A 27,686-nucleotide genomic window follows, 5' to 3' on the forward strand; every position below is an offset into this window, starting at 1 on the left:
GTGGTTCGGCCACCCTATTTTATAATTTTGTTTTTTATTTTTATTTAAATTTAAAATAATATTTTTTTATTATTTTTGGTTAGTGGACATGTGTCCTATTCGTGACTTTAGGATTTTTTTCTTAGAAATTCTAGTCATAAACTGAATATTTTCCTATCTATTTTGGACTGGAGAGGATCCTATTACCGCTTAACTGCCAGAGTCGCCACTTAAATTTGGTGAGCTGTAATTGAACGGCTATTTTTGGTTGTCCTCCTTACTTTGTGTTTTTTTTTGTTTTTTGTTTTTTTGGTACTCTTCTCTTCTATTGTTCTGACAAAATTGGGCCATTTGGCCCTATAATTTTTTTTTTTTTTAATAAATAAATAAATTGCAGAAAATTTATCCCATCAGGGAGTGCAGTTCAAATTGGAGGTAAGGTGTGTTTTTAAAAACGAACAAATTTTTAAAGGTTGAACAACGATTTTAAAGAATGAACTGCAATTTTACCAAATGTAAACTCTGTTTTTAGAAATCAAATTTTGATTAATTACATTTTGAAATCGCAAGTGTTAAACCACTAAACAAAACTGACTCTAAGACATGATGGTGATAACTAATAACATTAGGATTACTCTGAAAATTGTGACAAGAAAAATTGGTCTTTGAAAAGGGAAAATGAGAGGCATTTGGATCCAATCGTCAAATCATATCCAAAAGGGATAATAATCAAACACCTTTTTTCTAATTTTCTTTCACTTGAAAGCAGATTTGTCCCGTTATAGTGCACGTCTCAAAATTGTCCATATTTTCATGAAAATGATTTCTCATTGGCGAATTAGCTTATAGCCAAGTCTCCATCAGCCAATGGCCAAACAGATAATACAAACTTGTAATCACCGATCCTTGCTCTAATTAGAGACTTATTACGTTGCCTGCTTTTAGTTTTGTGGCTCCTTTTCTTTTGGGGTGTAATTTTGTTCGTGGTCCTGGACAAGTACCGTCATCCCTTGGCCCACGCCGCCCACCCTAGGGTTGAGAGTCTTGAGACTTGAGAGCAGGGCTTTGGGCAGCCAAGCTTCAGTCACCACACCGACAAGACAACCGCAGTACAAATTGTAACCATGCTATGGCTATTGGCTAGTGCCGAAAATAGATACAATTCACATCAAATTAATCAACAATTTGTAGACTAACTTATCATGGATGTTTCAAAACTATCTTTTAGGATCCCTAATCTTTTGAATTAAATAAAGAGAAAATTACTAAATTAATCTATGGAGTTTGATTTTGTATAAAATAAAATAAATTACTAGGGTTTTAAAATGATCTTATAAATTCACATGATATACTTTTGTATCAAAATGATGCCTCTATATAAAGTCCAACTATTTTTCAACAGAGTACTTGTGAATTACAATTTTATCATCAAATAAAATATTATGAAAAAAAAAAAAAAACTTGGTTGATGGTGACCAAGCCAACCCAACCCATAGGCCCTTGAATGACCTAACCATGAGCCTTTGGAAGTGGTCTCGGCCACCACTAGAGATTAGTTTTAGGGGTGGCCAAACTATCCCATAGCTTTTGGGGTGATTCAGCCATCCCTAACAACTGATTTTGAGGGTGATTCAACAATCCTTAAAGACTGTTTTTAGAGGGGTTTAACCACTACCAAAGGACTAACCGGCCAAAAGAAGTGGCCAATCAACTCAATAGACTCTTGAGATGGTCAACCACCCCCTAACCAAGTTATTTTTCCTTACTTTTGTTTTTGTTTTGTTTTGTTTTTTTTTTTTTTTTTATAATTTTTTATTTGAAGGTAAAATTATAATTTTACAAACTGTATAGAAGAAATTGCCGAAATCTATACGAAAGGAATCATTTTGATATAAAGGTATACCAAAGAAATTTATAAGATCATTTTGAAATCCCAAGAATTTATTCAATACAAGATCAAAACCCAAAAACCAATTTAATAATTTTTCCTTAAATAAATAATAATTTTTCCTTAAATCTACCTTTCCGTCTCCTTTAGGAATCTTTTATGGTTAGCTGCATTGCAAACGTGTTTGCTCTGCCATATGCTGCTAATAGATCTTACAGAAAAATAAATGCAGCTTATAAAGTACCTCACACCAAGTACACGCATTGCTCCTAGTTTGCCACGCACAAGGACCAGAAGAAAAAAAAAAATCATCAAAAAAAAAAAAAATAGAAACTGAAGGAAAGAATACCATCAACATCAAAATTTCATGTCAAATGCTTATAACCATAGTTTATATCAAAGATTAGGATCACGGACCACGCAATTAGATCAATCCGGGGCAGATCTAGCTCGCCGCTTCCTCACAAAATCCAGTACATGAACCTTGCAGCAATGTTTACATTTGCAACATTTACAGCCTAAGTTGCCTCAATTTCCAAACTGAGCCAAAGGTGCTGCAGACAAAGAAGGGATATGCATGTAAATTCTTTGTTTATTTCTAGTCTGTGCCCTAATTTAATCCAATGCACCCCTCCTAAAAGTTACCATATACCCTTCCATAATCTACCATTTTAATTCCAAAGTACCCAGTTTATTCATACCACAGGGCCCCTAAACTGTACAGTATAAGAAGTACCTCCAGCTTGCCATCTATTAGCTTCCTCCAAAACCTTCTTCAGCACTTTCTTCTGGCAACCTTTGGTACCTTTTAGCAATGATTTAAGGACATAAAGGTTGCTATTGGGACATAGACATGAGTTTCTTGATTTAGAACATTATGCAAATCGCTATTCATTCATCTTTGAGAAGAATTAGCAATTGTAGATGGCACTTCAGTGATCCCAGATAATGAAGTTTGTTGAATTGGAGTACTGATATCAGCTACTCCAAAGTCGGCATGAAGCATATCCATCCCAGTCCATTCAGCGGGAGCTATTGTTGGAGCACAGGAATTGAGAATCCAAAGTATACATAAAATTATGTTAAAAAACAATAAAAACAAAAATAAGAAAAATAAGAAAACAATGCTAATACCATCTGTTTTCCACATGTCAGTTATGCTAACTTCAGCATCTGATAGAAGCCAGTAATCTGCATCATTCTGTAATAACAAGCAAACAAATAAATGAACGCCCAATCAAATCATACATATCAACTTCACCATAGTTGACTCTCAGCCTTTGTAAATTTAAGATACATTGAAAATAATTAGCTATAGGAACAAATTACTCAGGATAACAACACTTACATCAACATCTGAGGGAACAATCTTCATCATGCCTCCAGCAAAATCCTGTGAAGCACTAAGGTCAGAGGATATTTGATGGCCGTACAGTGCCTGAGGTTCAATTTCATTCCTGGTGCTGTTCACATTCACCACTTCTGTGGGTGGGTTCTCATTAGAACCCGAGCTTGAAGCCACTGGGAAGCTCACAGGTGGCTCAACATTGTTAATGTCCTCAAACTTCTCCTCAAATTGACTACAAAACAATCAAAGGGAGTTCAAGGGCGGAAAAAGAGGGAGAAAGTTGAATAACACATAGGACAAAACGGAACAATTTTTTTTTTTAAAAAAAAAATGCCAGAAACAATTAAGGATCTCAAATCAACTATTATTACAGATGCAAGATAGGTAACAAACCTGCAGAAGCAGATATTTCAGACTCAAAAAGTAGACAACAATACCTGACAAGGTAGACATCAATAGGTCCCATTGAGCTTCTAAGAATAATCCGATATCTCCTTTGTGGATAGTCAACAGCCTGATATATATAGAAGCACTCATGCATCAAATCAAATTAAACATAAAAATGAACCGTCCTTCAATTTGTTTGGTCTGGACTTACTTCATCTGGATCTGGGACTTCCAGCGTGGTTCCATGAGGAGCTTTAATTGCTAACAGGGTTTGGTTCTGCCAGAGAAGGACTTAAACTGGTTAAACTATAAAGCTAAGGCACCATTGAACACATATAGAAGGTGGGACACAATTATATAGTACTAAATCAGTATAACACAAAATGAACTGACCTCGAGGCAAGGTAGGCCCTTGATATCTTCTTTGGTTACAAAAAGCAACCTAATAAGAAGAATATAAAGTCAGCGGGTTGCAAAGCCTTATAAACCATTTGAGTCTTTTTTTTTCTTTACAAAAAATAACACAGGAAAAGATTTTACTTTTGGTTGTTTTCATCTTCACTCAAACCCCTCAATCTTTCCTGCATTTCCCTGCAACAGCTTGAAAACGTCAGCCTTTATTCAACGGTTTCAAGATAGCAACATTTACTGCTTTGACAAGAAAAACGGCCATATAACCTTATCTGATCATCCAATCTTTGCTCTCGCATGGAAAGGTTTTCAACTTCTGCCTGCAGGAAAAAAACATAAGAAGAATTTTCTTCCTTGGTAAAAAACAATTAGATTGCTTTCTTCTTTCCTTCTTTTTCATCCTTTCTTGGTATCATATCATGGTTATCATCCCATATTTATTGGATGTCACCGAGGGGACATCAACGGTTGTGGACCACCAATTATTGAATAGGTATATGGGCATAAGAAATGCTACATACTACATTTTTATCTCACAGCTATCCCACAATACTGACGTGACAGTCCCAATCAACCCTTAAATTTTTTTATTTTTTTTATTTTACAAAGATTAATCCAAAGGGTGGTTGAAGCATTGTGGGATAATTGTGGGACAAAAATGTGGTTTCTAGCATTACTCTATGGACATATTAAACAAATATAGAAACAATCTAACCCATGATAATTGAAAAAAAATATATATATCCGTGTGTTTAATCATCGCAAGAGACCAATATCCACACCCGCATACCTGTAATATGGAGGCATCATATTCCCCCTCCCCTTGCCTTAAAGCATCAAGTCCCCTAATCGGTCATTCAACCAATCCTCATGTAAGTTATCATTTTCCTCACATGCTAAGTAGAATCTCAAATCGAAATCAATTAAAAGCAAAGCAACATCAGATATTTAAATAGCATAGGTATCAAGTATTACTTCCATCGTATTCTGTTCTTAAGCTTCTTTTCAATTAGACCAATGCCTTCCAGGACATTTGTAATGTCATATATCCGCCTCTTCTGCACCTGTATCATTAGAAGCTCTCTAATTAGTATGAGTATTAAATAATGCATATAATCAGATGGCTCAATGATCACCTCCAAAGTTCCTGCAGCTTTGTTTAGGTCAAGAATACCATCCTCTGCTTGCTTGAGCAAATTGATGAACTTTTTTGTCAACAATCCTGTAAATTTCTGGCACTTTGTCACTCTTTGCTCAAATGACAACTTCAAAAGCTACAGAGCACATCATTACTACATATGAAGAACTCATTTAGATGCCAACAGTTTCAGCATTACCTAGGGAACTGTCATAACGGCAGCTGCCAGGAGTAAGAGGAGCAGGGGAACCTGCATGATTATAGAAACTGTCTTGTTAGATCTTATTTTTCTAGCAATTCTGGGCAGAGTCCAGACTGTATTATTAGAATGGTGCGAAGCAAATGTAACCTACGCAACACAACATAGGTTGTTTCCAAGACAAACTATCAGATTGGTATAAATCAACATCAGGAATGGTGTAAGAATTGTCTCACCGACATTGGACACTGGTGTTTGAGGCCCAGATCTGCCCTTTGAAGCCTGTGACCTGTTGTATATCCTTCCCCCTTTTGCAGACACGGGCGTCTTGAGCGGACTGTTAACCACACTATGGCATCCAGGACTGCTAGTCCAGTCAATAGACTGAACTTCATGGTCGTCTGTTCCACTCTTCCGCTTTAATAGCTGAGAATCATATCAGGTTTGTGAAATTATATAAATGACAGGTAGAAGAATAGTCAACCACAACACTATTTTAAAATGTATCTTTTAGTAAGTGATATTTACTTGATATATAGGGTTCTGGTGGATTAATTTCCAGATGGAAATATATATATATATAGCACTTGAATACTAATGTGGAAGATGCTGACAATACAACCACAATGAAGAAACCGCAAGTCCTCCCGATAGTCCAATTAATTATGAGTATACATGAATATCCATAAAATACTAGAAGCTGAGTATCAATTAAAATCAGAAAATCTAACAATTCTTTTTGTGACGGGCGGCAAAGCAATAATGAGCAACAAAAATTTAAGAACAAACATGTTAGCATACAATATAAGCCACTCAAGAACTGATACAGAATCCCATTCTGGCTGTTGGAGAAAATTGAAATGAAGTCCACTTCCCTTTTTTATATTTTTTTCAAAAGTAAATACAACTTATACACCCGTCTAGGATCGAACACGTGACCTTATCATTCACCCCTACTTATAAGTGAAGGAACTTCCATTTGGACTAAAGATCAATGTTAAATGATCACAGAAAAGTTCACTAGAAGGACCTTAAAGTCAATTCTCAATATTACCACCAAACAGTTGACATCAAAGTGGTAATACAGTTTTGATTTCATTGCTGATGATGAGTCGAAATGGATGAAAAAAAACACAAGGACAATGTCAATAAGCTCCCTACGATGCCTAAGCTTCTCTTCATGTTCAGCAAAAACAATAGGAAAGAGGTAAACAGTTTTGATGTAATTGCTGATGAGGAGTCAAAATGGATGAAAACAACACAAGGACAATGCCAATAAGGTCCCTATGATGCCTAAGCTTCTCTTCATGTTCAGCAAAAACAATAGGAGTCATATACAAACTATGTATTGTACATATGTTGTCACCCACATTGTCTTTCGAAGATTGGAACATAATATAGAACCCTCATGAACATTTGAGCTTTCTTCATATTGTTGATAGGAATACATCCAAAAAAACACCAGTGAAGATGTCTAGAAATCAGTAGCAAATGTTGCACCCACTGACAATATTGACAAGGAGATATAAGTGCTCTCTCTGTGTTAAAGAACACATTGGTAAAATAATCCTTGGTCAACTCAAATGGGAAAAATTGAACCAGAGCAATACATGTCAAATGTGAGCTTGTCTTTGTTGTGCACTATAATATAACAACAAATTTAGCAATTCAAGATTCATATCTCAACCTAACTAACACAAGCAAGCAGTCAGTTTGCACCACATGCCTCATGCCAAACAAAAAGGATTGAATCACCATAATCAAATTGAAAATGGTGTACAGGTAATAACACACATACTCAAAAGAAATTAATAATGATTGACCGCATGTCAAAGCCAATTTTAACAGCTTCTTCAAAAGAAACTAATGCATTAAGTTAGCAAGTGTTGCTTCCCATATAGAAGAATTCCCTCTTAAAATAAAAATCCTGGTTACCATCCATAGGAAAATAAAGACTTAAGAACAAATATAAACATTCAAAATGAGCCTTCAGTCCCATGCCATAATGTTGAAAAAAGACAATCTTCTCATATTCATCAATTCTATCAGAGATATCTTTTTCAACCTTCACTTTGTTTTGCATACTCAAACCATCTTCAACATCCACTAAAAATATACTAATATTAGATTGTATGTACCAAACAATTCAAATAGAGCTTTGCTATCCCTTCATCACGAAGAACCAACATAACATTTCAGTAAAAAGCTCAACCAAAGGACTAACTTGCTGAAGATGTAATTTTCACAATCCACGAAAAGAATAAACTAAATCGATCACTCTACATCTTGGAAAATATGGTGTTCGAGTATGGTAATTTGAAGGGTAAACGGAAAAAACAAACAATAAAGGAAATTAATAGCAAACCAGGACTGCTGATTTGCATGTTTTGACTACCCTCTTCAAGCTTCCAAATTAAATTCACTAACACGAATCCTCTCCAAAGTGATTATCGTCCAGATAAATACAACAAAGTGAAAATTTCCATATATCACAAAATGTTATTGCGCAAAATTGCCGGTACGCGCATATATCCTCAATATGACCATAGAATTTGAGCGTCAGTTCATAATTTGACAGTGTCTTGTACAGCAAGAACGTCACCAAACAAGCATGAATTTCCTTCCAACCATCAGCATTGCATAAAAATTTAAAAAGAGAAAAAAAAAAATCATTCAAAGCGTTTCAACAATCAATCTCGCCAATATTATCCACAAATCACGCATCAGTTACACTTTAGGCCAAGTAAACCGCTCTCCTAAACTCAAAATAAAATAAACTAGAGAAAATAACAACAAGCTTACGGGCGATCTAACGACGATTGCTTCGGCTTCACGATCGGCGGCTTGGCGAAAATCGGCGGCGGAGGAGAAGCGGTGGTAGTCATCGGGAGGGACAAACGGCGGTTTCGTGGACGCAAGCGTCGAGAGGTTCCGCTTAGGCGGCGGCGGAGGGATCTGCATCCCCCCTACCTTCGGCGCCGTTGGGCGGCTCGGACCTCGAGCGCCGCCGGACATCGATTAGCCCTCGCCTGCTTCCGGTGGAGGATCTCTGAGAGGTTCCGGTAATTGGACGAACAATCTGAGAGTGACGTGAGCGATAGGATCTGCGTGTGTGCGTAAGAGAGGGTTTAGAGAGAGAAGGGGTTTGGGGGAAAGTGTGTGAGGGAGGAGAGAGCAGAAAACGAGGGAAGGAGGGAATTTTTAGTTTGGGATAGATGTGGAGGGAAGCACGGCGCAAAATGGAAATTTATATTTTTGTACTTTTGCCCTCCATGTTTAGCGGTATTCTATATTGACCCACTATAAATTAGATTCCCTTCACTTTTCTTTTTTTCTTTTTTTTTTTTAATAAGTATTTGTTAGTGCTTCTTAAGAGCCGTAAAGTCCATGCCCTAAAATCACTAGTCCTGTATTGATACACTATAATGAGTCATTTGGTCCCCTCCATTCTTCTTAAACTTAAAGATCATAAAAAATAAACGGTCCCCCTATCATCCAATTTTTACTGTTTATTTTTTTCACATAAAATCTCCTCCAATGATTATTTTAATTTTTACTGGGAAAAAAAGTCAAACTCGTTCCTCTCAATGTTCCAAACACAAATGTGTTTTGTGGATTGATTTAAATATTTTTATTAGTTTAATTCTGGTTATATACCTTTTCACGGCTTTAAATATGTATAAGCAAAGTATAATTTGCGGAAGAAAAACAACACAAACTCTTCCTACCAAAACCTATATAATTTAACTAGTTTGGATGAAAATTTTAAAGAACAATGGGTAACTTCATTGACGACTCCTGAAGTTCATCCGATTTGACAAACTTTTCAAACTTCAAAATCTCTCAATTTAATCCAATGAACCTCAATTGCAATCAATTTGGACCCCTCCATTAGATTGTAAACATTAAATGACGTTTATACTCCTGACTTTTTTATAAAATTTCAACTTTACCCTTAATTTCAAAACATTTTTTTTATTTAAAAACAAAAAAAAAACAAAAATCGGGAATATTTTTGTCTTTTTTGGTATTTCTAACGGCTAAATTTGACGGAGTGATTCAAATTAAAAGCAATTGAAAGCTCATGAGACTAAATTGAGAGATTTTGAAATTTAAGAGGATTTATAAAATCAAGTGAAAATTTATAGGTTTTCAGTAAAGTTACCCAAAAAACAATTATTCTCAATAGAAAGCAATATAAGTATAATAGAGACGGTTTGACCTAGTGGTTTATAGGGAAATGATTTGTGTCTGCAAATAGATTAATAAACCTATCTAATGCAAATTTACTATCCCCTCCCAAGAAAGAAAAGGAAATCAAAGATTTGACCTCCATACTCATAAGGATTGGTTTAAAGCAATGTCAAATTACATCCAAACTTGTAATTAAAAGTCTACGGTTTGAAATGTTTATAGATTTTTTTCTTCTATAATAAATGAATGAATAAAAAAAAAGGTAAATATATGGTTTCTGATGGGAATCTCCTTAAATTGTCCGTCCAAATTTGTACAAAAATGAGAGAGTGGGTATATTGGGGCTCGGGGCAGCTCCGAACAGGTGACTTCTGCTCTTGCCCTCTATTAGAATTAACAACAATTTTATGTTGTACACCCAATCCTCATCCTTTCTTTGGCAGGGGCATGGATAAACAATAACCTGATAACATGGACTGTAAAAGGGATAAGGGAAAATCGATATTCAAAGATGTAATTTGAAGTTACGAACAAGTTTGGGGGCACTAGTCAAAAAATGATGATAACTAATAAAAAGTAGAAAAGGACAAAAATAAAAAATAAATAGTAGGGGAGAGATACGCGCCTTTATTTGTCTAAATCGTCTTATACTTAAACGGCTCTCCATCAGACCATCACGATTTGTTGGTACCCTTTTTTCACCTTCCCTTTTTCTCCCAACGATGATCCGTGCAATTGCTATTGGCAAAACTGCGTAAGCCTTTGTACAAGCTAGGTTCACCGTACTTAGTCATCAGATGAGTGGAGAAAGTAATTATTATCGATTTTATTGGGTGGGCTCAGAGAATTTTGGCATCACTTTTAGTTACCTACTACTCTTGAAAATGGTACAGTATATCTTTGAGAGTGGATTTAGGTTTACAGCTTCACGCTTTTGAAAGAGATGCGACGATGGTGACAAGACAGCAGAATCCTGATCAATATTTAGGTTATCTTTGTTAAAGGGGTTTTTTTTTTTTTTTTTTTAAGAAAATATATTTTGATGTGATGTAAAAATAAAAGTAGTTTTTGAATGTTTGTTTTAAAAAGAAATGAAAAAGTATTATCAAATAAACTTATTCGTAGGAAATAGGGATTCATTTATTTATTCAGTAAAAAGGGTAAGAATGAGCTGGTATTTTATCTGGATATTACCATGGTAATACTTATTTGTTGAGAATTGTTCAGGAGGGGCCTAGACAGCGCCACTAAGACATTAGTGAATTTTCAAAGCAGCTAATACTAATCACACATGTGTGAATGATTTTTCATTATAAATATTCGAATTCACGCCTTAATACATGCCTAAATTTCATTGAGATTTTCTTGAGACTACTAAACCATTGCCGATGGTGATATTTGTAGGGGTCCATTTAACTTGCATATATTGATTTTGATTTGAAATTCCATATTGAGGGTAAGTAAGTATATTGCACACTAGAGAAAGATTGAATAGTTTATGGCCAAGGTAAGTCAAGCGGGTCAACTCCTTTATGATCTGAACTCGTCTATACTAAACTCTAACCCTATAATTTCGTGTCAGATTCACAGGTCGTGTAAAAAATTGTCAATCATACTTTCAAAAATGACTTCCATTTTCAGTTGAGATTTTCGTCCAGTTTTCTTAAAATAGGTAATAAAAATTGACATAAAAATATAAGTATGCCCATCATATAAAAAATGCAAAAATGTAAATTTTAGGGTTAACCAACTTCAATTGTAGCTGGTAACAACCTGCCATAGCTCAACAGCCTAAAATGTCATCCAACCCCGTTTTGGTTGGATAATAGCCTAGCCATAGCTAGGAAATGAGTTGGACAACACCCTAAACTTTGTATTTTCGTATTTATTTAATTAAAAAAAAATTGTGATGTGGAGGATATAATTGAATTTTCATATAAATTTTTAATATTTATATTCGCAAAATTGAAAAATGAGAACTTAACGTCAAATATATTAAAACATATATAAGGTAATATCACAATTTTCCTATAATTTAAAGCTACTTTATCACATTGTTTTTAGATGTTTATCACTTGGATAAACATATCTAAGGTAATATCACAATTTTCCTATAATTTAAAGCTACTTTATCACATTGTTTTTAGATGTTTATCACTTGGATAAACTTATCCGATCAAGTCTTTAATCTTTATCACTTCTATGCCAAATGCTTACCAATTTTGGTGAATCACCTTTTCCATATACTAGGTTTTGGCTTTTATTTTTCTTGCATGCTCCATTTGTTTCGGAGAGACATGAAATGAAATGCAAAATAAACCAAAACTCCCATCAAAACACCTTCTAAATTGGAGATAGAAGGAAAGCAAAGAAACATCAAACTTATTAATGGTGTTATTCCCTCTGCGACTAATCTAAGAAAATGACCAACGTATATCCAAATACACAAACAAGGCAATGACTTGGGGTACTTTCCCTTTGTTATTTTAATAATATTAATTAAATAATTAAATTTATTATTTCTAATCCGCTTAAATTTATGGGATTAGAGTGCTAATTAATATTTTATTGCCTCAAACTTATCCATACATACCGAGTTATGAATTGAATATTTGGTATGTAGATTGGCATTTCTATTGGAAAAATGAATAACTATTGAGTAATATTACTTTTCACATCTATGTCACGTTAATTGACGTGACATGTTTTTAAGTGATTGATATGAGTATAATAAATGTATATAAAAAGCAACATTACTCATAATTATTACCGGAAATAAAAGAAGCTCGAATGTAATAGTTATTCCTATTAATTAGTTGGTTGTAACACCCTTGAATATGTATTCCATTATTTGGTGAAAGACAATTTGCTGGTAAATGGAATCATTGGAAATCAAATTTTCCAAAACACCTTTTTACCACAACATCTCTTCTTGTAACTGAAAATGAAAAAAAGAACAAAAAAAGAGCATATCAGTGAAACATTACCTCGTACAGACATTGAACAAAACAAAACAAAAATTCTAAACAGTGAGTATCATGCATAGAATATCCCGATGGAGTAAAAACAATTATAAAAACACTCAAACAAGATAAATACCGCAATTCCCAAATCACAATATACAATTTCAAGAATTGCTCTGTATAACAATCTTTTCATTCCCTTAAACAACATTACACTTCAACTACAATCCCATAAAACACTGTTATCCTTCAACTTTTACTCCATCATAAATCGATTTCTAAAACAAAATGGGAAAACAAATAACAAACACAGTGGGACAAATCAAAAACAACATTTAAAAAATCTAAGGCCTTGGAAGAGACAGACCCAAATACATGTTATACCCTTTCCTTCTCCGTTCTCATAATACACAAGATTAATTGAACACAAAACCCATCAAATTTAGCACAAAGATTTCCCCATGTTCTTGCTATTTCCCATCTCCTCCACCAATTTCTCACCACAAATTTAGCTCTCCTACCGCTGCCCAGTTCTTTTGTCATTTGGAATCAGAACAGGTACATCCCGGTTCAGATCGGGTTTTCTTAGGAAGGGACCTATGTATAGTTGCGCAAGACTTAGAAAAAGGATTTGGAGGGGTGTAAACGAGCCGAGCCTAAGCAAGCTTCCCTTGTTTGGGCTCGGCTCGTTTAAATTTTACTCGAACTCGAGCCAAGCTCAAGGACGAGCCAAAAAATCGAGATTGAGCTCATAATAAGTCGAGCTGAGCTGACCCAACTCTTATATTTAATTTAATATTTTTATTATAAATTTAAACTTCAAGTACTCTTAAACGGCTTAAGAAGCCAGCTTGCATATGAGCATTTGCTTAGCCTGACCAGCCGAGTATAGAGCCTGAGTCAATAAAATAAAGCACTTGGTTGCGAAGAGAGGGGATTTGCATTCTTTTATAATAAAAGGATGCTATTAGAAAAAAAAGAAAAATCATCAATTTTTAATATTAATATGAGCAACCAACTATGTGAACAACTACAAATTCTAGCCTTATACGAGTTGTTCACGAGCCTAATCGAATCGAGCCGAGCTTGCTTTGTTTAATATTCGAGCTAGTATTTGTGTTCACAAAACACCTCATTTAATAATCAAGTCGAGCACGGGCCGAGCTTATACGAGCCGAGTCCGAGCTCGCTCGCGAGGGTTTTGCTCACTTAACACCCTGTGGTCACATTGCAGACCCTCCATTAAAGAAAGATTTGGCAATAGTCAAAGTGGTTGGATAGGGCATGGTTTCCCAGAAAAAAACCAGAGGACAAGAAATGTTTTTCTTTTTTTTGGTTGGATTTGGGAAGCAAAAGGAACGCCCTGGTCTTCAAGACAAACTGATCTGGACGACTATCCTCATCTTCAACAGCTTTGTCCTGAGCCTCGCACACAACTATTCCACCGCGACTCACTCATCACGAGCTTAAACTCACCGAGTCAAAAGAGCGAGTGGCAGAACTCAGTCCAGCCCCGAGGCCTCTGAAGTGGCGCAATCTACAAGTGAAGATGCCAAGGATGCTGCAATTGGAGAGAGTAGGGGATGGCAAAGCAAAGGCGTGTGGAACAGTGAAGGACTCAAGCATGGAGGCCATCAAAGCATAGGATTGGAGCTCTAGTGAGATAGTGAGAGAATTGGCAGTGAGACAGAGAGGTTGCCAGACTTAACGAGAAGGATAGGTTGCCAGACTCAGAGCAATTATGTAAACTAACTATTTTGAAGAATATGAATAGCTATTCTTAAGAATAATAAACTAACCAAATAACGGGATAGTTATTCCATTCTGGAAATGTATTCCGAATTCTAAACATTCCTAAGTGTCGTTACAGATATAGTACCAGAGCTGTTCAAATGCGTGCCAGAATAAAATATGCCCAAGTCCAAATCTCAGATTTTGGGATATTTGGCACTCAAAATTATAACAGAAGGATCCTGCACGGGTCCAATCTGCGGGGCAACATCTCAGATCACCTCATTTTCCTATATCATACAGACAAAGTACAAGGATAGACAAATATTGTTGTACAATTCACAAACGATGTTCATATTTCCCCATCACATAGATAGGAGCCTTTTTTCTACCTGGTATAAACAGAACCGTTAACATCATATTAGACAACATAAGCATAAAAGCTAAGTACATTTACAAGCACCCACGAATTCACTCCATGTAAATAGTATAACTAACACGGTGATTTTAAGTAATCCAGAAGTTTCATTGTAGTAATTCAATTAAATTTTGAAAATTCCCAAATGATTTTTTCAAAAATTGCTCAACAACACCCACCAATTGAAACAAATGAGAACCCAAATTTACACTATATTTTTGAATGAATGGATATCACAATTTGTACACCACAAAGGGGAAGTTCTCAACGGTATGGAAGAATTACAACATACCTCCAATCCATTACGGAATTGTGCCTCACTCGTCTTTAACAACACAGGAAGAGGAAAGCACACGCCCTTCTCTACGCAACACTGGTGCCTAGGCTTAATCCTATTCTCTAAGCTAAACGAAAAGTATTGCGGAAACTCCTTCAGCTCCTTCAAATCCCGCCCCATTTCCACCACGAAGTAATTCAATTTCGGCTCGAAATTATCCTTCAAACTGTAATTGAACAGCTGCGGGAATCGCCGAAACAACAACACCGCGTCTCGGCGCGAGAACCCGATGTTTTCGAAGTATTCGATTCTGGGTATGAGCTTGTCTTCGACGCTGGCGGAGAGCAGAGAGGTGTGCTTGTTCACCTCGGAGACGCCGATGCTCTGGAGGAAGTACAGGGTGGGGCGGAGGCGGTGCTTGACGCTGCAGGCGAGCAATCTGGGGCGTCGGTTAATGACGCGCTTGAGATTGGACCCGTTGACGCGGGCCTCACGGAGGAGGAAGGTGAAGACGGGGACGATGTCGGCGACTTTTGAGGCGAGGATTTCGGGGCACATGCCGGCGATGCGGCGGAGCTCGATGGCTGTGAAGCCGAGGGAAGTCATGTAATCGACGGTGGATTTGATGTCAGAGAGAGGGGCGGAGAGGATCGGAGGGTGTTGGTTGATGAGGGAGAGGAAGTCGAGGCCGATGGAGTCGAGGTAGAGCATTTTCTCTTGGAACAGGGAATTGGGTGGTGGGCGAGTTGTGGAGGAGATGGAGGGGGTTTCTGGGGTCTTGGGGGGTTTGAGTGGGACAGAGATGGTTGCTTTGAGGGAAGACATGGGAGGGAAATGGGGATTTCTTGGGCGAGAAAGTGAAGGGAAACCATGGTGAGGTTTTGGATGGAAGAAAGAGGATGGGAAGGAGGAGTTGGCAGCGGTGGCGGAGAGGAAGTGGAGTGTTTCTTGGTGCATTGTTAGGGTGCTACATGGCTGATGGTGAGGGAAACTTGTTTTCTCTGGTGGGGGTTGTATAGGAGGTGGTGTGGGTGGTAGAGGATAAGGCTCCAAACTTTACCATTTGAAGATTGTGTTCGAGTGCTATCTGAAATCAATCAATCCAAGGATGCTTCATAGTGAGAGAGAGAGAGAGAGGGAGACAAAGCAACATGGGGAAAGGAAAGGCCCAAATGAAGTAATGAACCTCAAATCCTCGTGAGTTCTTTTCTTCTTCCTTTTCTTTGTCCAAAAATGACTTCAGTTCCGATCGTTTAAGCCTTTTAGGAGGGACTGAAAACAAGCCCAGTGGGCCGAAGCTAAAAGCTTCCTTGAAAATACATTTTGCTAGTGGTAGAATTAAAATTCGATTCGCAAAGCGTTTTTGCCTTTGTTATTGTAACCAGAAAGTATCGTTGTGGTATAAATTTTTGAATTTTTTTATTTAAAGGTGAAAAAGTTTTATTTTGTAATAATTTATTTATTTAAATAATAATAAAAAATAAATAATGTGATATAAAAAGTTAAAAAAGTAAAAATATTTTGATATTAATTTTTTTTAAGGAAAAAATATAAAAAAGCCCTCCAAACTACCAGTTGTTTTCGATTTAGCCTCTTAATATTCCAAAAGTGATAAAGTAGCCCCTCAAACTACCAAACTATTTCATTTTGACCACTCCGTTAGTCAAAACCGTCAGTTTGGACGGAAACTGCAAAACGATGTCGTTTTGTTATGGGTAAGTTACTACAATGCCCTTTTATGAAAAAAAAAAAATTGGGAAAAATATAAAAAAGCCCCCCAAACTACCAGCCGTTTTCATTTTAGCCCTCTAATGTTTAGAAAGTGATAAAGTAGCCCCCAACAAAACGACGTCGTTTTGAATTTTCGTTCAAACTGACGATTTTGACTAACGGAGTGGCTAAAATACAATAGTTTAGTAGTTTGGGGGACTACTTTATCACTTTTGAAATATTAAGGGGCTAAATCGAAAACGACTGGTAGTTTATGGAGCTTTTTTATATTTTTCCTTTTTTTTTAAGAAAATGATACATGAAGGAAAAAAGGGTTACCAAAGAGGCCCACTATTCTTCACAAAACACACCTATCTATATAGCCCACATTAATATTATTCATTTATTCTAGAAAAAGAAATGCTACTTTTACGCTTATCGATGTAGAATATCAATATAGCTTTTTTTTAAGTAATTTCTTATATTAGTAACTTAAAAACAAAAAAGGAAAGTCATTTAAAATATACAAAAAGTCAACTGATATGATAAATTTGTGTAAGAATATCATTACTCCATAAAAAATTTGAGTAATGTTATTCTTCAATATTATTATCATTTCAATCTCTTATTAAAATAAATAAATTTTATCAATGAAAAATTCATTTTTTTTTTTTTAAAAAAAAAGCCAGCTAGATTTCCCGATTTCCCCAAATGTATGGAGCCGGGTTACCGGTAAATATATAATTCCCACCAAGCTCACACCTGTCTTCACTCTATCCTATCTTCTCACCCACCAAATCGATTTCTCCACCCTAGACTTCCCACTGTGAGAGAGTGAGCCAGTGAGAGCTTTTCTACACGCTCTGTAACTCTCCCCCTGAAAATCCCAAACAATGGCTTGCTCGGCTGCCTCCACCGCTCTCCTCTCCGCAAACCCCGGGGCTTTCTCTACCAAAGCCGCTGCTCCGATGGCCTCGATCTCCAAGCCCTTCTCTCAAACCCTAACCATCCCCAAGTCCTTCAACGGCCTCCGCAGACCCATCCAATCCCACGCCCCTCGATCCCTCTCGCTCTCTCGTGGCTCCCATTCTCGACGGAGCTTCGTTGTCAGAGCCTCTGTAAGTAATTTTCAGTTCCCGCTTTGTAGATTACTAGATTTGCAATGTTTCTTTTGGTAACTCTTTCGTTTGAAGTTTTAAGTGTGGTTCCTGTTCAAAAGTGTACAATGCTATGGCCTAGGATTCTTGTACGGTTATAAAATTGTTGGGTTTTTGTATTTATAAGGATAATTTAATTTAATGTCTCTGCTAATATAGTTAGAGGAAAGGTAGTGCTAGTGTTGCATTGGAAGATGATTGGTCATGAATGGACTGTCATGATTCATGAAGTGTCGATATTTATGGAGCAAGATCAGAAATTAAAGGAGAGAAAGAGACTCTAATGCGCTCTTGTGCTTCACTGCCATAAGTTTTTGATAAATTTGTTATTATAAGGGCATTTCATTCTAGAGGAGTGTCTGTATATATATATATTTTTGTGTTATGAATCCTGGTGTGTATTTTATGGGCTAATTGCTCCTTTTGCAGAGTGAACTTCCATTGGTTGGAAATGTAGCACCAGACTTTGAGGCAGAGGCTGTTTTTGATCAGGAGTTCATCAAGGTAGTTTATAAAGAATAATGTTGCAAATTCTGTGTAACACTCATGGTTGTTTCTTGCAATCTCCAAATTATATTGGATGTATTTGAGTTATAGTGTTGGTCAATTTTTCAGCCAATTCTTATATGGATAGAGTGGTTTGTTTGCTGAGATGGATTTTTTTTGTCAGGTTTTCATTTAATTAAAGCATCTCCATTGCAGGTTAAACTCTCTGAATATATTGGGAAGAAATATGTGATTCTCTTTTTCTACCCATTGGACTTCACATTTGTTTGCCCCACAGGTTTGTTTGACACTAAACTAATAGAAATTGAAGTTTACATATTAAGTTGATGCTAAGGGTTACCATTATTCTCTTCTCTCTTCTCCTTCATTTGCAGAGATCACTGCTTTCAGTGACCGCCATGGTGAATTTGAGCAGCTAAACACTGAAATATTGGGTGTTTCAGTTGACAGTGTGGTAAGTTGTTTCCTCCATTTAATTTGAAGGCTATTAAACCAGTGGCTGGCAACCCTTTCATTTTTTTTCACTTAGTAAATACATATGTATTTCATAAATTGGTGTATTCTTTAGTTTTTGGTTCAGTGACAAATATTACACACTTAAGTTTGTGTATTGTGATATAGGGTTTATATTGTAGAACCGAATCGATCTATCAGCTTATCATTCAAAACTTTGAGATAGGTGATGGTTGCCATTTTGTAGCCCTTGTGTCTGGATGAAGTGTGTCCATTTATGATGTCTTAGTAGATTTTTTTTTTAAAAAAATCAGCTTACTGATGTGGCCTAAATTCGAAATTGTTTGTTTATCTTGATGTCTTTATGTTATCCTTTTTTGTAGTTCTCGCACCTTGCGTGGGTCCAAACAGACAGAAAATCTGGTGGGCTTGGTGATCTGAAGTATCCTTTGATTTCTGATGTCACAAAATCAATCTCAAAATCCTATGGTGTGCTAATCCCAGATCAGGTATGAATAACTTTTTTTTTCGGCTAGAATTTCATCCTAAAAGAACATGTTTGAGGGGGTTTTTTTTTTCTTTTTTTTTTTTTCCAATAAAAAAAAATCAGACCATAATGGGTAAGTTGATAGGAACATGGTGTGATGGGCTGTTCTGTAGGCAACATGTGATACCAGTAAGACTCGGCCATGCCATCTTTTTTTGTAGTGTGTTAAGTAATGCCATTAGAATATTCTGCTTCATGTTGCCAACAGAAATTTTAGCTGGTTTTTCATGGGTTTCAAGAACTGTTTTATAGCATATGAAGTGGTACAATCTAATTAAATGTATGGAGTGATGTGATTCGTCTTGGCCAACTCCTTGCAGGAAATCAGGGTTATCTAACTTTGCCAAAATTTGAAGACATTTGTAAATTTATCAGAAAAGTTGGCACATGAGACAGAATATGAAAATGTTCTCTGAAGTGGCTGTTAGTGTGTAGCTGTATGTTAAGATATATGCATATATAATACTCAAATATGCATAGGCTGAAAGGCATTCATCTCAGAATAAAAGTTCCTAGCTGTTGTATTAAATCTTGCATATATTGTCTTTGCTACAAAATCTTGTGCTTAATCTTGCGTATATTTTATGTTGGATGATGGGGAGTCAGGTTACACTTTTGGTCCGTAATTTTACTGTTCTGTTTGGTTCTTATTATTCGTTGGTACTTTTTCTAACTCTTAGAATTGCCTTTGTCTTGCATTAGTTGTTTGCTTGTTATACTAAAGTCATGTATCAACCAATCTTGGTCAAGGTTTAACGTACAACTCTCTCTCTTTGGTTAGGTTTTTATTTCTATTTTCTTTTTCCTGGATTGACTAGATTACCATTTTTTTTTAAAAAAAAAATAAATTGATACCAAAGGAATTATTGGTGTTGGTTGCTTCGTTTATCTTCTTTGGTGTTCATGGTTGCTGACTGTTTATAAGTTTGAATGATTCCTTTGAATAGTTGAGTCACGATATGCCATTATCTAAGAAACTTGTCCATTGAAATTGGCGAACAAGGATTAGAGTTTTTTTAATTCCAACTTGATTAATGTTTTATGTGTTTGAACAAATCAGGAACTTCTGGTCAAAGTTCACATTTTGCTACCAAAAATTTACTCCATCCATCCCAAATTTTTGGTCTGCCTTACAAATCCATTATATTAAGGGGACTTCATTGAATTTGTTGTTTTAAAATATGAAGTTACTACCGTCCTTAATTTAAAATTGAAGGAGAGCAAATGAAAAAGGGATATTGACTTTTCATATAAAATAAAGGTCCAGTTAAGAAAGTTACTAAAATTATATTCATTGATCTTCCGAAGTAAACATTATTTTGGAACATTAGATGGAATAGTGGAGAAACAATATGGGATAGACAAAGTACAATGTAGTGCATGTTAAATGTTGGGATAGATGCTTCGCTATTTTAATTACAGTTCATTAGCTATAGTTTTCTTTGCATTATAATTAGAAGTGTTGTTTCAATCTTGTAGGGGGTTGCATTGAGGGGACTTTTCATCATTGACAAGGAAGGAGTGATCCAACACTCCACCATTAACAATCTTGCCATTGGTCGGAGTGTTGATGAGACGAAGAGAACACTCCAGGTAAATTAAATTTTTAAGAACAAGACAATGATTTGGCGGATTCAAATTTTGAAGATTCTTCATTTTTATTATTGTGTAGAATAGTTTTACTGTCCTATTTTCTTTGTTGCCTTCTAAATTGGTCGTTGCTGCATTATGTCTTGCAGGCTTTGCAGTATGTGCAGGAGAACCCAGACGAAGTTTGCCCTGCTGGATGGAAGCCTGGAGAGAAGTCGATGAAGCCAGATCCTAAGCTCAGCAAAGAGTACTTCTCAGCAATATAGAGTGGAGCTACCATTTATGATCCTAGTTGCCTGTCTTTTTCAATTAGCGTGGTGTAAACGAGTTTTGTATTCATGTAATGTCTTTGAATTTTGAGCAGTAGCAGATGGTTGGGAATAAATATTGGCCTTGCCCTGTTTTTTTGGAATGTATGAATGTAGTTAAGTACAATAGATGCACTACAACCTTTACTATACCATGTGTTTGAAACATGATCAGATTTGCTTAGGTGCTATAATAAAAAACTACGGAATTCTCTTGTAGTTTTTTTAATGGTTAATATTTAATTTCATTTTCTCTTTCTTATGAAAGTTTGAAATTAAATTTGGACCGTTAAAAAAATAACGCATATGGTGTGACATGGTACTGTGATGCAGTATTGTGTGTCAATTAGAAAAAAAAAAATTAATTGTACAAAAGAATGTTAACGAGTGGCCGGACAGCAAGAGGGTGGTCGGCGGCCACCCTTTTTGAGTCACGTGGTTGTGAATTCCGATATCACTTTGCCGTCTGATGCCAACATTTCATAATATTCATGTTGCTTTCTATGCCTTAATCGTACGAGTTCAACTTATCATAAAATGGATCGTGGGAATTATTTCCGACTTGCTGATACCCTATGTCTCAATGGTCCATACCGTCCAACAAAAAGCTATCCATTTCCTCCTCTGGATTAGAGCAAGAAGAAAAGAAAGAGAAAAAAGGGTTCGAAGTGAAAAGGGATGTCGCTGGAGGGGTGTCTCCGCTGTTACCACCATCATCATTATCACATGATGTCCGCGATACTATCATCAGCCCTCTGCTGTAATTCTCTTCCTGTCTCAAACATCCGGAATCTCGTAGAAAGGCCAAGGCCAAGGCTAAGGAAGAGAATGGTAGTGGTTGCACAGCCGCCGACATCATCAACAAGTCGTACGAGGCTACCGGCTTTAGCAGCCGCTCTTTCATCCCCACCACCGCTCGATCTGACGGAAGACAACGTTACACAGGTTTTAGCCGATGCCCGTGTGGAGCTGGCGCAGATCTTCGACTCTTCTGTCGGCATAACAGGTCAGTACTCGTAATTATTTGAACATGTAGAAAAACTGTTGGTTTTTTGGTGCCTAAAAAGGTGAAAAAAAATAAAAAAACAAATGTTTTTTAGGAGTCGTTGAACTTGCTGATTTAGATGGACCTTTTGTGAAGATTAGTCTTAAAGGTCGGTTTTGGCACAAACGTAGTGATGTTCTGGCCAGAGTCGCCAATTATCTGAAGCAGAGGATCCCTGTGAGTCATTTTATCACTGAAAATGGCAGCTGAATGGAATCCCCTGCTCTTTTTGGTAATAATATGCGGTTGCTTTTTCTCAGGAAATCTTGGAGGTGGATATAGAAGATGAGAAACAGTTGGATGATAGTCCTGAAAACTTTTGAGGTACAATGGCTACAGCTTTATTGCTCTTTATTCACTTTCTCTTGGCCTTTTTGAAAATTGTTCTTGCATTTCCATTGCCTTTTAGAAAATTGGCAAAGTTCTGCTAATAATCATGTATTAAAAGATATAGCCTGTTTCTATTGACAGATAGAAAAAGAAATCTGCAAACATTTTAAATCGTCAGGCTTAAAAAACATTGCAAATGGATTGGTGTAATGCAAGAGTTTAGATAAACAAATGTAACGAGAGGGTGCTTTACTAATATGTTTTGAATTGGCTCTAATGATGAATTTAATCATATAATTAATACTTTAACACTTCTCTTTTGGATAACTAAATGCAATGCGACAGCATGGGAAGAAGCTGGGCTGAGTTCCTAATGGCATGCTTTTTGAAATCTGGTTGCATCAAGAATCAATTAGTAATTTATTCTCCACCTTTTGTATATAGCAAAATTGTTTAGAGATTTGAGGAATTATTTCTTCATCAAGTAAGATATCTGCAGCTTTTATATTGCTATGTATGATGCAGGATGGGAAGAATGTTAAGGGCAACTATATCTTGACAAGGTGCTCTCTTGAATCCTGTAAATGTCTGTTCTTGGGTATAGACACCAGTATTACTTGTGTCTTACTGGCAAAACAAGTTGCAGTGCCATATCAAAAACCTATCAAAATACTCTTAACTTCTGAAGCCAAGGAATTCCTCTTTAGGATTAGAAAAAAATTGCTCAATAAGATCTATGCCAGATGATAAAAGAGTTTCAAGAATTCAACACACCACCGCTGCCTTTTGTTGAGTCCCCTACGGCTTCAATCAAATGTTCAATTATGGAACTTATTAATAAGAACTTTCTTTTTCATTTTTGTCTTACATTCTGCATTTCAACCTTCATGAGGCAGATGGTAGAGCCCTGCTGGCTGCTCTCCTCCTTGATAATTATTATCTACTCATTGCTGTTAGCATTTTTTGATACTCGTCTCTTCTTCTCATTCCCTTTGTCAAAACAAAAGATAAATAATTAAAGGTGAAGAAAATAAGAAAAGAAGAAAAGAAAAAACCCAAATATACCGTGGATGCAAATCCTTCCTTTCAATAACTGGTCTTCTCGCAGCTTTCTTCCTGCCATACAGAAAGATAGATTGTTATTGATCTTCTACGGCAGACAAATAATTTGGGATGGGAGTATACAATTATATGTACAAGTAAAAGCAAACTATGCAATTTTTTCTGTGACTGGAATGAAGAATTCAGCCAAGTTCTAATGTTACAAACTAAGGCAAAAATAATACACTGATATGTTCTCCAAAAGTTCATTCGCTGCTCTTCCACACCCTTAGACACGCAATTATGAGAGGGTCTCTTATGGGGTTTACTTGCCCGAACACCTACTTGGGCAGGTGAACCTCATAAAGGTTTTTTCACAATTGTCTACTTAAATTGCAAGCAACATATATAAATAATTGTACATAATCTCAATCTCATTGTCTAAAGGCATTCTATTCTTACACTCTCTTCCTCCACAACTCATCTTTGTTGTCTCTCTCTTCTTCACAGCTCCACAAGTTATATTAAAAATATATGAAATTGGCGATTTCTATACGAGCCCAATATATATATATATATATAGTGCTAAACGAACAGTGAAAAATATCAACATTTTCTAGCATAAAATTTTTTATGTCAAAACAAACCGAGCCTTAAGGTGCTTAGCTTCTTATTGAAACACAGTTTTAGGCTTTTCGGGGTAGGCATTTTTTTCCCAAAACGAATTTTTTTTTTTTTAAGCATTAAAACCGCTTTGTAGGCTGCCAAACATAAAACAAAACGAGCCCTTAATCTAACATTAACTAGAGGAGTTACTTGGAGTGAACTGTGAAGCTTTAGAAGATTGTTCTTTGATTTGTTTAATCTTTAGATGGAAAGATCAGAGAAGGTCTTATATTTAAATGTAGGCATACCAGCATCAGCAGGTGCAAGATCTTTTACGTATCCCGATCTCATCCAGGTCATCCTTTTACCAGTTAAGCTAGATTAAAGAAAAGAGTTAGGTGGGATGGGAGTTGAAGAATCGAAGATAGTTCTTTGATTTCTTATATTCTTTTGTTGAGAAGATCTTATATTTAAATGCCAATAAGCATACATGATCTAGTAGCTTACACCAGCATACCTAAACCAGTTGTTGTCGGAATCTTTCTGTCTTTGTGTTTTTCTCCAATAAAACCTAGAGACTAAGATTTATTGACATTTTGGTTGATTGCTGTGTATCTTGTATGGATTGCATCATATCTATGTAATCAAATCAAATGCAAATGGAGATTAACAACTTATCATGTGCCTCACATGAATCCCCAAGTTGAAGTTGACTCTTAGCTCGTGGCAAACAAAGCAATCAACTCTCCTCAAAGATTGGATATGCCAAGCCACATTTTTTTAATCATAATTATGATCATCATCACAATGAATTATTATAACAACAAGAACATGCTCGTGGTTGCACGATAATTTTGCAATCACGTTGGTACCTTAAAATTCCTCACCCCACCCAGATATTATTGTATTTAACGGTATATATATGTGATGCCGTGTTTTAAATGGACAGAGGGTCCTATTTCTTGTAGTTCCTGAATTGATGACAATGAAGGAAGCCTTGGATTTTGGATTTTGGATTTTGGACAATGAAGGAAGCCTTGGATTGTGGTTCCTGATAAGAGAAGAGACCAAACTCTCTCTCCCTCTCGGAAGCTTCTCTGCCATTGACTTTCCGTGAGATTATATGATGGTCGATCATGCCTCATAGTATGTTCTAATATTTTAGGATATCGCTATTTAAAACTTCTTGTTGTGGATAATTGTGGAGAAGATTCTGGTTAAATTAAGAAAGATTGATTCATCATGGTAAAGAGAAATGCTATAAATTATATTTTTATTTCATAAATAAATATGGTACGAAAACATCTAAGAATTGGTTGAACTATACATCAGCATTGTAGAATATTTATAGAATAAAAATGTAGTTTATAGCATTATTCTTACTCTAATATATTAGAATGTCAGTCGATCTAAAAGCACAAATTAATGGGAATGTGTCTGATTGTAATGTGGTGATGTGGACATTGTTGGACTTAATTGTTTTTTTAATCGCTGCCATTATATACCTTATATATATATATATATATATATATATATATACTCAACAATTAATCTTCCCCTCAGATATGAGTCAATCACCACATCGACTACACTCCCACTTGAACGGAAGTTCTTAGAATCTCATGGCAATCTATCCATTCGTCTTACCGAACAATCGGCTCTCGTACTATTATAAGAGATATTTATGTGAATTCTTTCTGTTTTCATATATTCCAACACTTTCAATGAGAACATATTAGGACATCACTCAATTCAAAAACTTAAACTAATAAGTTTGGACCCAATTGTGTAATATTAATTAATCATTGGTCGGTGTCATGTTCATCAAATTCAACCACATTATTTCTTGGAGTTTCCTTGAATTTTCATATAATTGATTTTTGAGATGAAGGGCCCTAATTAAAAGTTAATAAAGAGAGAATAAAAAAATTAAAAAAATAAAAATAAAAATTAAAGGAACCTCATCAATGGATGGTTTTTCTCTTTTTTTCTTTTCTGAATGTCATATCAAGGACCAAGCCTATTAAAAAGTTCACAAATGTCAGATATGGGGTGATCATATATCTTTAATTATAAAAGGTTCATGCGATTCACAATCAAATTGAATTATATCAATTTCTAAAAATTTATAATACAACGAGGCCCCACAAATTTATAGGGGCCGCAAAGATAATATTATGGTCACAAACACGTGAAACGTACACATGCCTTCTAGCTAGAAGACAAATACAAACCAAAGTTCATGTCTAATGTCTTTGGTTGGAACAAGAAAAATCGTATAACACTTCGTGTTCAAAACAAGAAAGAAATATAAAGACAATAAAATTGATTAAAACGCGGTCGCATCGAACTGCACAGATTGCGGATATATAGCAGACAATTAAACAATTGGCCGACAGATGAGAAGGAAACTTTGACACGATGAAAATATATAACAGTAAGGTCTTTGGTTTATATATATATATATATATATATATATATTTTTGAATTTGGGTTTTGAAAATTTGTGACGTGGCCTCCTAATCTCTTAAAAAGGTTACCGAATACGTGTGGATGGGAGTAAACTATTGTTATTTTGATATGGCCGGCCAATTAATTGGCGTTGTCAGAATAATGCTGAATTTTTTACAACAGAAAGGAGGAGTAACTCATAGGCCAGCAAAAGAAGTGTTCTCTCTCAATGATGAACTTGTTCAGTTGGAGGAAGATTGATTTTTTCAAATGAACTTCAACGATTTATAAAATTGTTACGTGTTTTTTAATCATGTGAGTAGTAGCACACGTTTTTTTAATAGATTTTTTTTTAAAACTCTTTTAACGCTATTATAAATTAAATCACTATTATCTTAAAAATTTAACGGATAAAAAATTATAAAATTATAAAATCATCCAGCACTACTTTGCAATAGAAATTTTGTTCAAAACTAATTATGCAGCTACGACATCAATCTTTCTCAAGCATTACAGGTCGGTCACTTGAGACCTTTCTGGAGCATTTTCACCCTGAATTTTTGGTGATTATTTTGTTCCTTGTGCAAATTAAAGGAATGAACTATAGTTATATGTAAATGGTATTTTTGTATTTTTATTTTTTGATATGATAAAAATACCCTCAAATATAATTAACTTGATATTTTTCATTTCGGATGGGATCCTTCTCAAGCAAATTAATTAATTAAAGGTGTCTCCTTTGAAACGATTAAATGCCAGAAGCAAAGTAAAGGTGTCTCCTTAATTTGAAACGATTAAATGCCGTTCATTATTGTCGACTGCATATTTTGTTGAACGAAAAGCATATATAGACAAGGTTGAACGATAATTAGAGCATTCTATTAATTCTTTGATTGTTCTTCAATCCATTCGAGAAGTGAAATAGTGGCGTTGTTCCATTAGGGGCTCCTAAGTATTAAAATAATTAACAAAATCCGGACTAAAAGAAAAATGAAAAGAAAAAAAAAA

General features: G+C 35.6%; 4 protein-coding genes across 11 annotated transcripts; 2 read left to right on the plus strand and 2 right to left on the minus strand.

Moving 5' to 3' along the window:
- Window positions 1–2,212: 2,212 nt before the first annotated feature.
- Window positions 2,213–8,530, minus strand: LOC132192193 (transcription factor E2FA). 3 transcript variants are annotated; one of them, XR_009441322.1, is made up of 14 exons: window positions 8,153–8,530; window positions 5,587–5,776; window positions 5,351–5,401; window positions 5,150–5,235; window positions 4,989–5,077; window positions 4,804–4,858; window positions 4,281–4,333; window positions 4,143–4,193; window positions 3,996–4,044; window positions 3,814–3,879; window positions 3,653–3,729; window positions 3,216–3,447; window positions 2,604–3,068; window positions 2,213–2,421 (listed from the first exon to the last, which is right to left on the minus strand). XR_009441322.1 is itself a non-coding variant. In XM_059607456.1 (14 exons), exons 1-14 carry the CDS (start codon window positions 8,363–8,365, stop codon window positions 2,763–2,765), a joined length of 1,416 nt encoding a protein of 471 aa, XP_059463439.1. In that variant the 5' UTR covers window positions 8,366–8,530; the 3' UTR covers window positions 2,213–2,762. The 3 variants fall into 3 exon arrangements, 2 of the variants coding, with proteins under 2 accessions (XP_059463439.1, XP_059463438.1); XM_059607456.1 differs by having other exon boundaries at window positions 2,213–2,899; window positions 3,002–3,068; XM_059607455.1 differs by having other exon boundaries at window positions 2,213–3,068.
- Window positions 8,531–12,239: 3,709 nt separating this feature from the next.
- On the minus strand, window positions 12,240–16,084 carry LOC132192195 (transcription termination factor MTEF1, chloroplastic). The gene is made up of 2 exons (XM_059607457.1): window positions 14,949–16,084; window positions 12,240–12,482 (listed from the first exon to the last, which is right to left on the minus strand). Exons 1-2 carry the CDS (start codon window positions 15,888–15,890, stop codon window positions 12,459–12,461), a joined length of 966 nt encoding a protein of 321 aa, XP_059463440.1. The 5' UTR covers window positions 15,891–16,084; the 3' UTR covers window positions 12,240–12,458.
- Window positions 16,085–17,403: 1,319 nt separating this feature from the next.
- Window positions 17,404–21,355, plus strand: LOC132192196 (2-Cys peroxiredoxin BAS1, chloroplastic). The gene is made up of 7 exons (XM_059607458.1): window positions 17,404–17,761; window positions 18,230–18,304; window positions 18,503–18,584; window positions 18,682–18,761; window positions 19,144–19,269; window positions 20,787–20,900; window positions 21,047–21,355. Exons 1-7 carry the CDS (start codon window positions 17,537–17,539, stop codon window positions 21,161–21,163), a joined length of 819 nt encoding a protein of 272 aa, XP_059463441.1. The 5' UTR covers window positions 17,404–17,536; the 3' UTR covers window positions 21,164–21,355.
- A 419-nt stretch (window positions 21,356–21,774) lies between these two features.
- Window positions 21,775–25,497, plus strand: LOC132192071 (uncharacterized). 6 transcript variants are annotated; one of them, XM_059607269.1, is made up of 5 exons: window positions 21,775–22,211; window positions 22,306–22,427; window positions 22,511–22,574; window positions 23,106–23,143; window positions 25,177–25,497. In XM_059607269.1, the coding sequence occupies exons 1-3, from the start codon at window positions 21,884–21,886 to the stop codon at window positions 22,571–22,573; spliced, it is 513 nt and encodes a 170-aa protein (XP_059463252.1). In that variant the 5' UTR covers window positions 21,775–21,883; the 3' UTR covers window position 22,574; window positions 23,106–23,143; window positions 25,177–25,497. The 6 variants fall into 6 exon arrangements, with proteins under 6 accessions (XP_059463252.1, XP_059463253.1, XP_059463254.1 ...); XM_059607270.1 differs by having other exon boundaries at window positions 25,196–25,497; XM_059607271.1 differs by lacking the exon at window positions 23,106–23,143.
- The last annotated feature ends 2,189 nt before the right edge of the window (window positions 25,498–27,686 follow it).

The sequence above is a fragment of the Corylus avellana genome, chromosome ca9 (genome assembly GCF_901000735.1).
Source record: "Corylus avellana chromosome ca9, CavTom2PMs-1.0".
Lineage (NCBI taxonomy): Eukaryota > Viridiplantae > Streptophyta > Magnoliopsida > Fagales > Betulaceae > Corylus > Corylus avellana.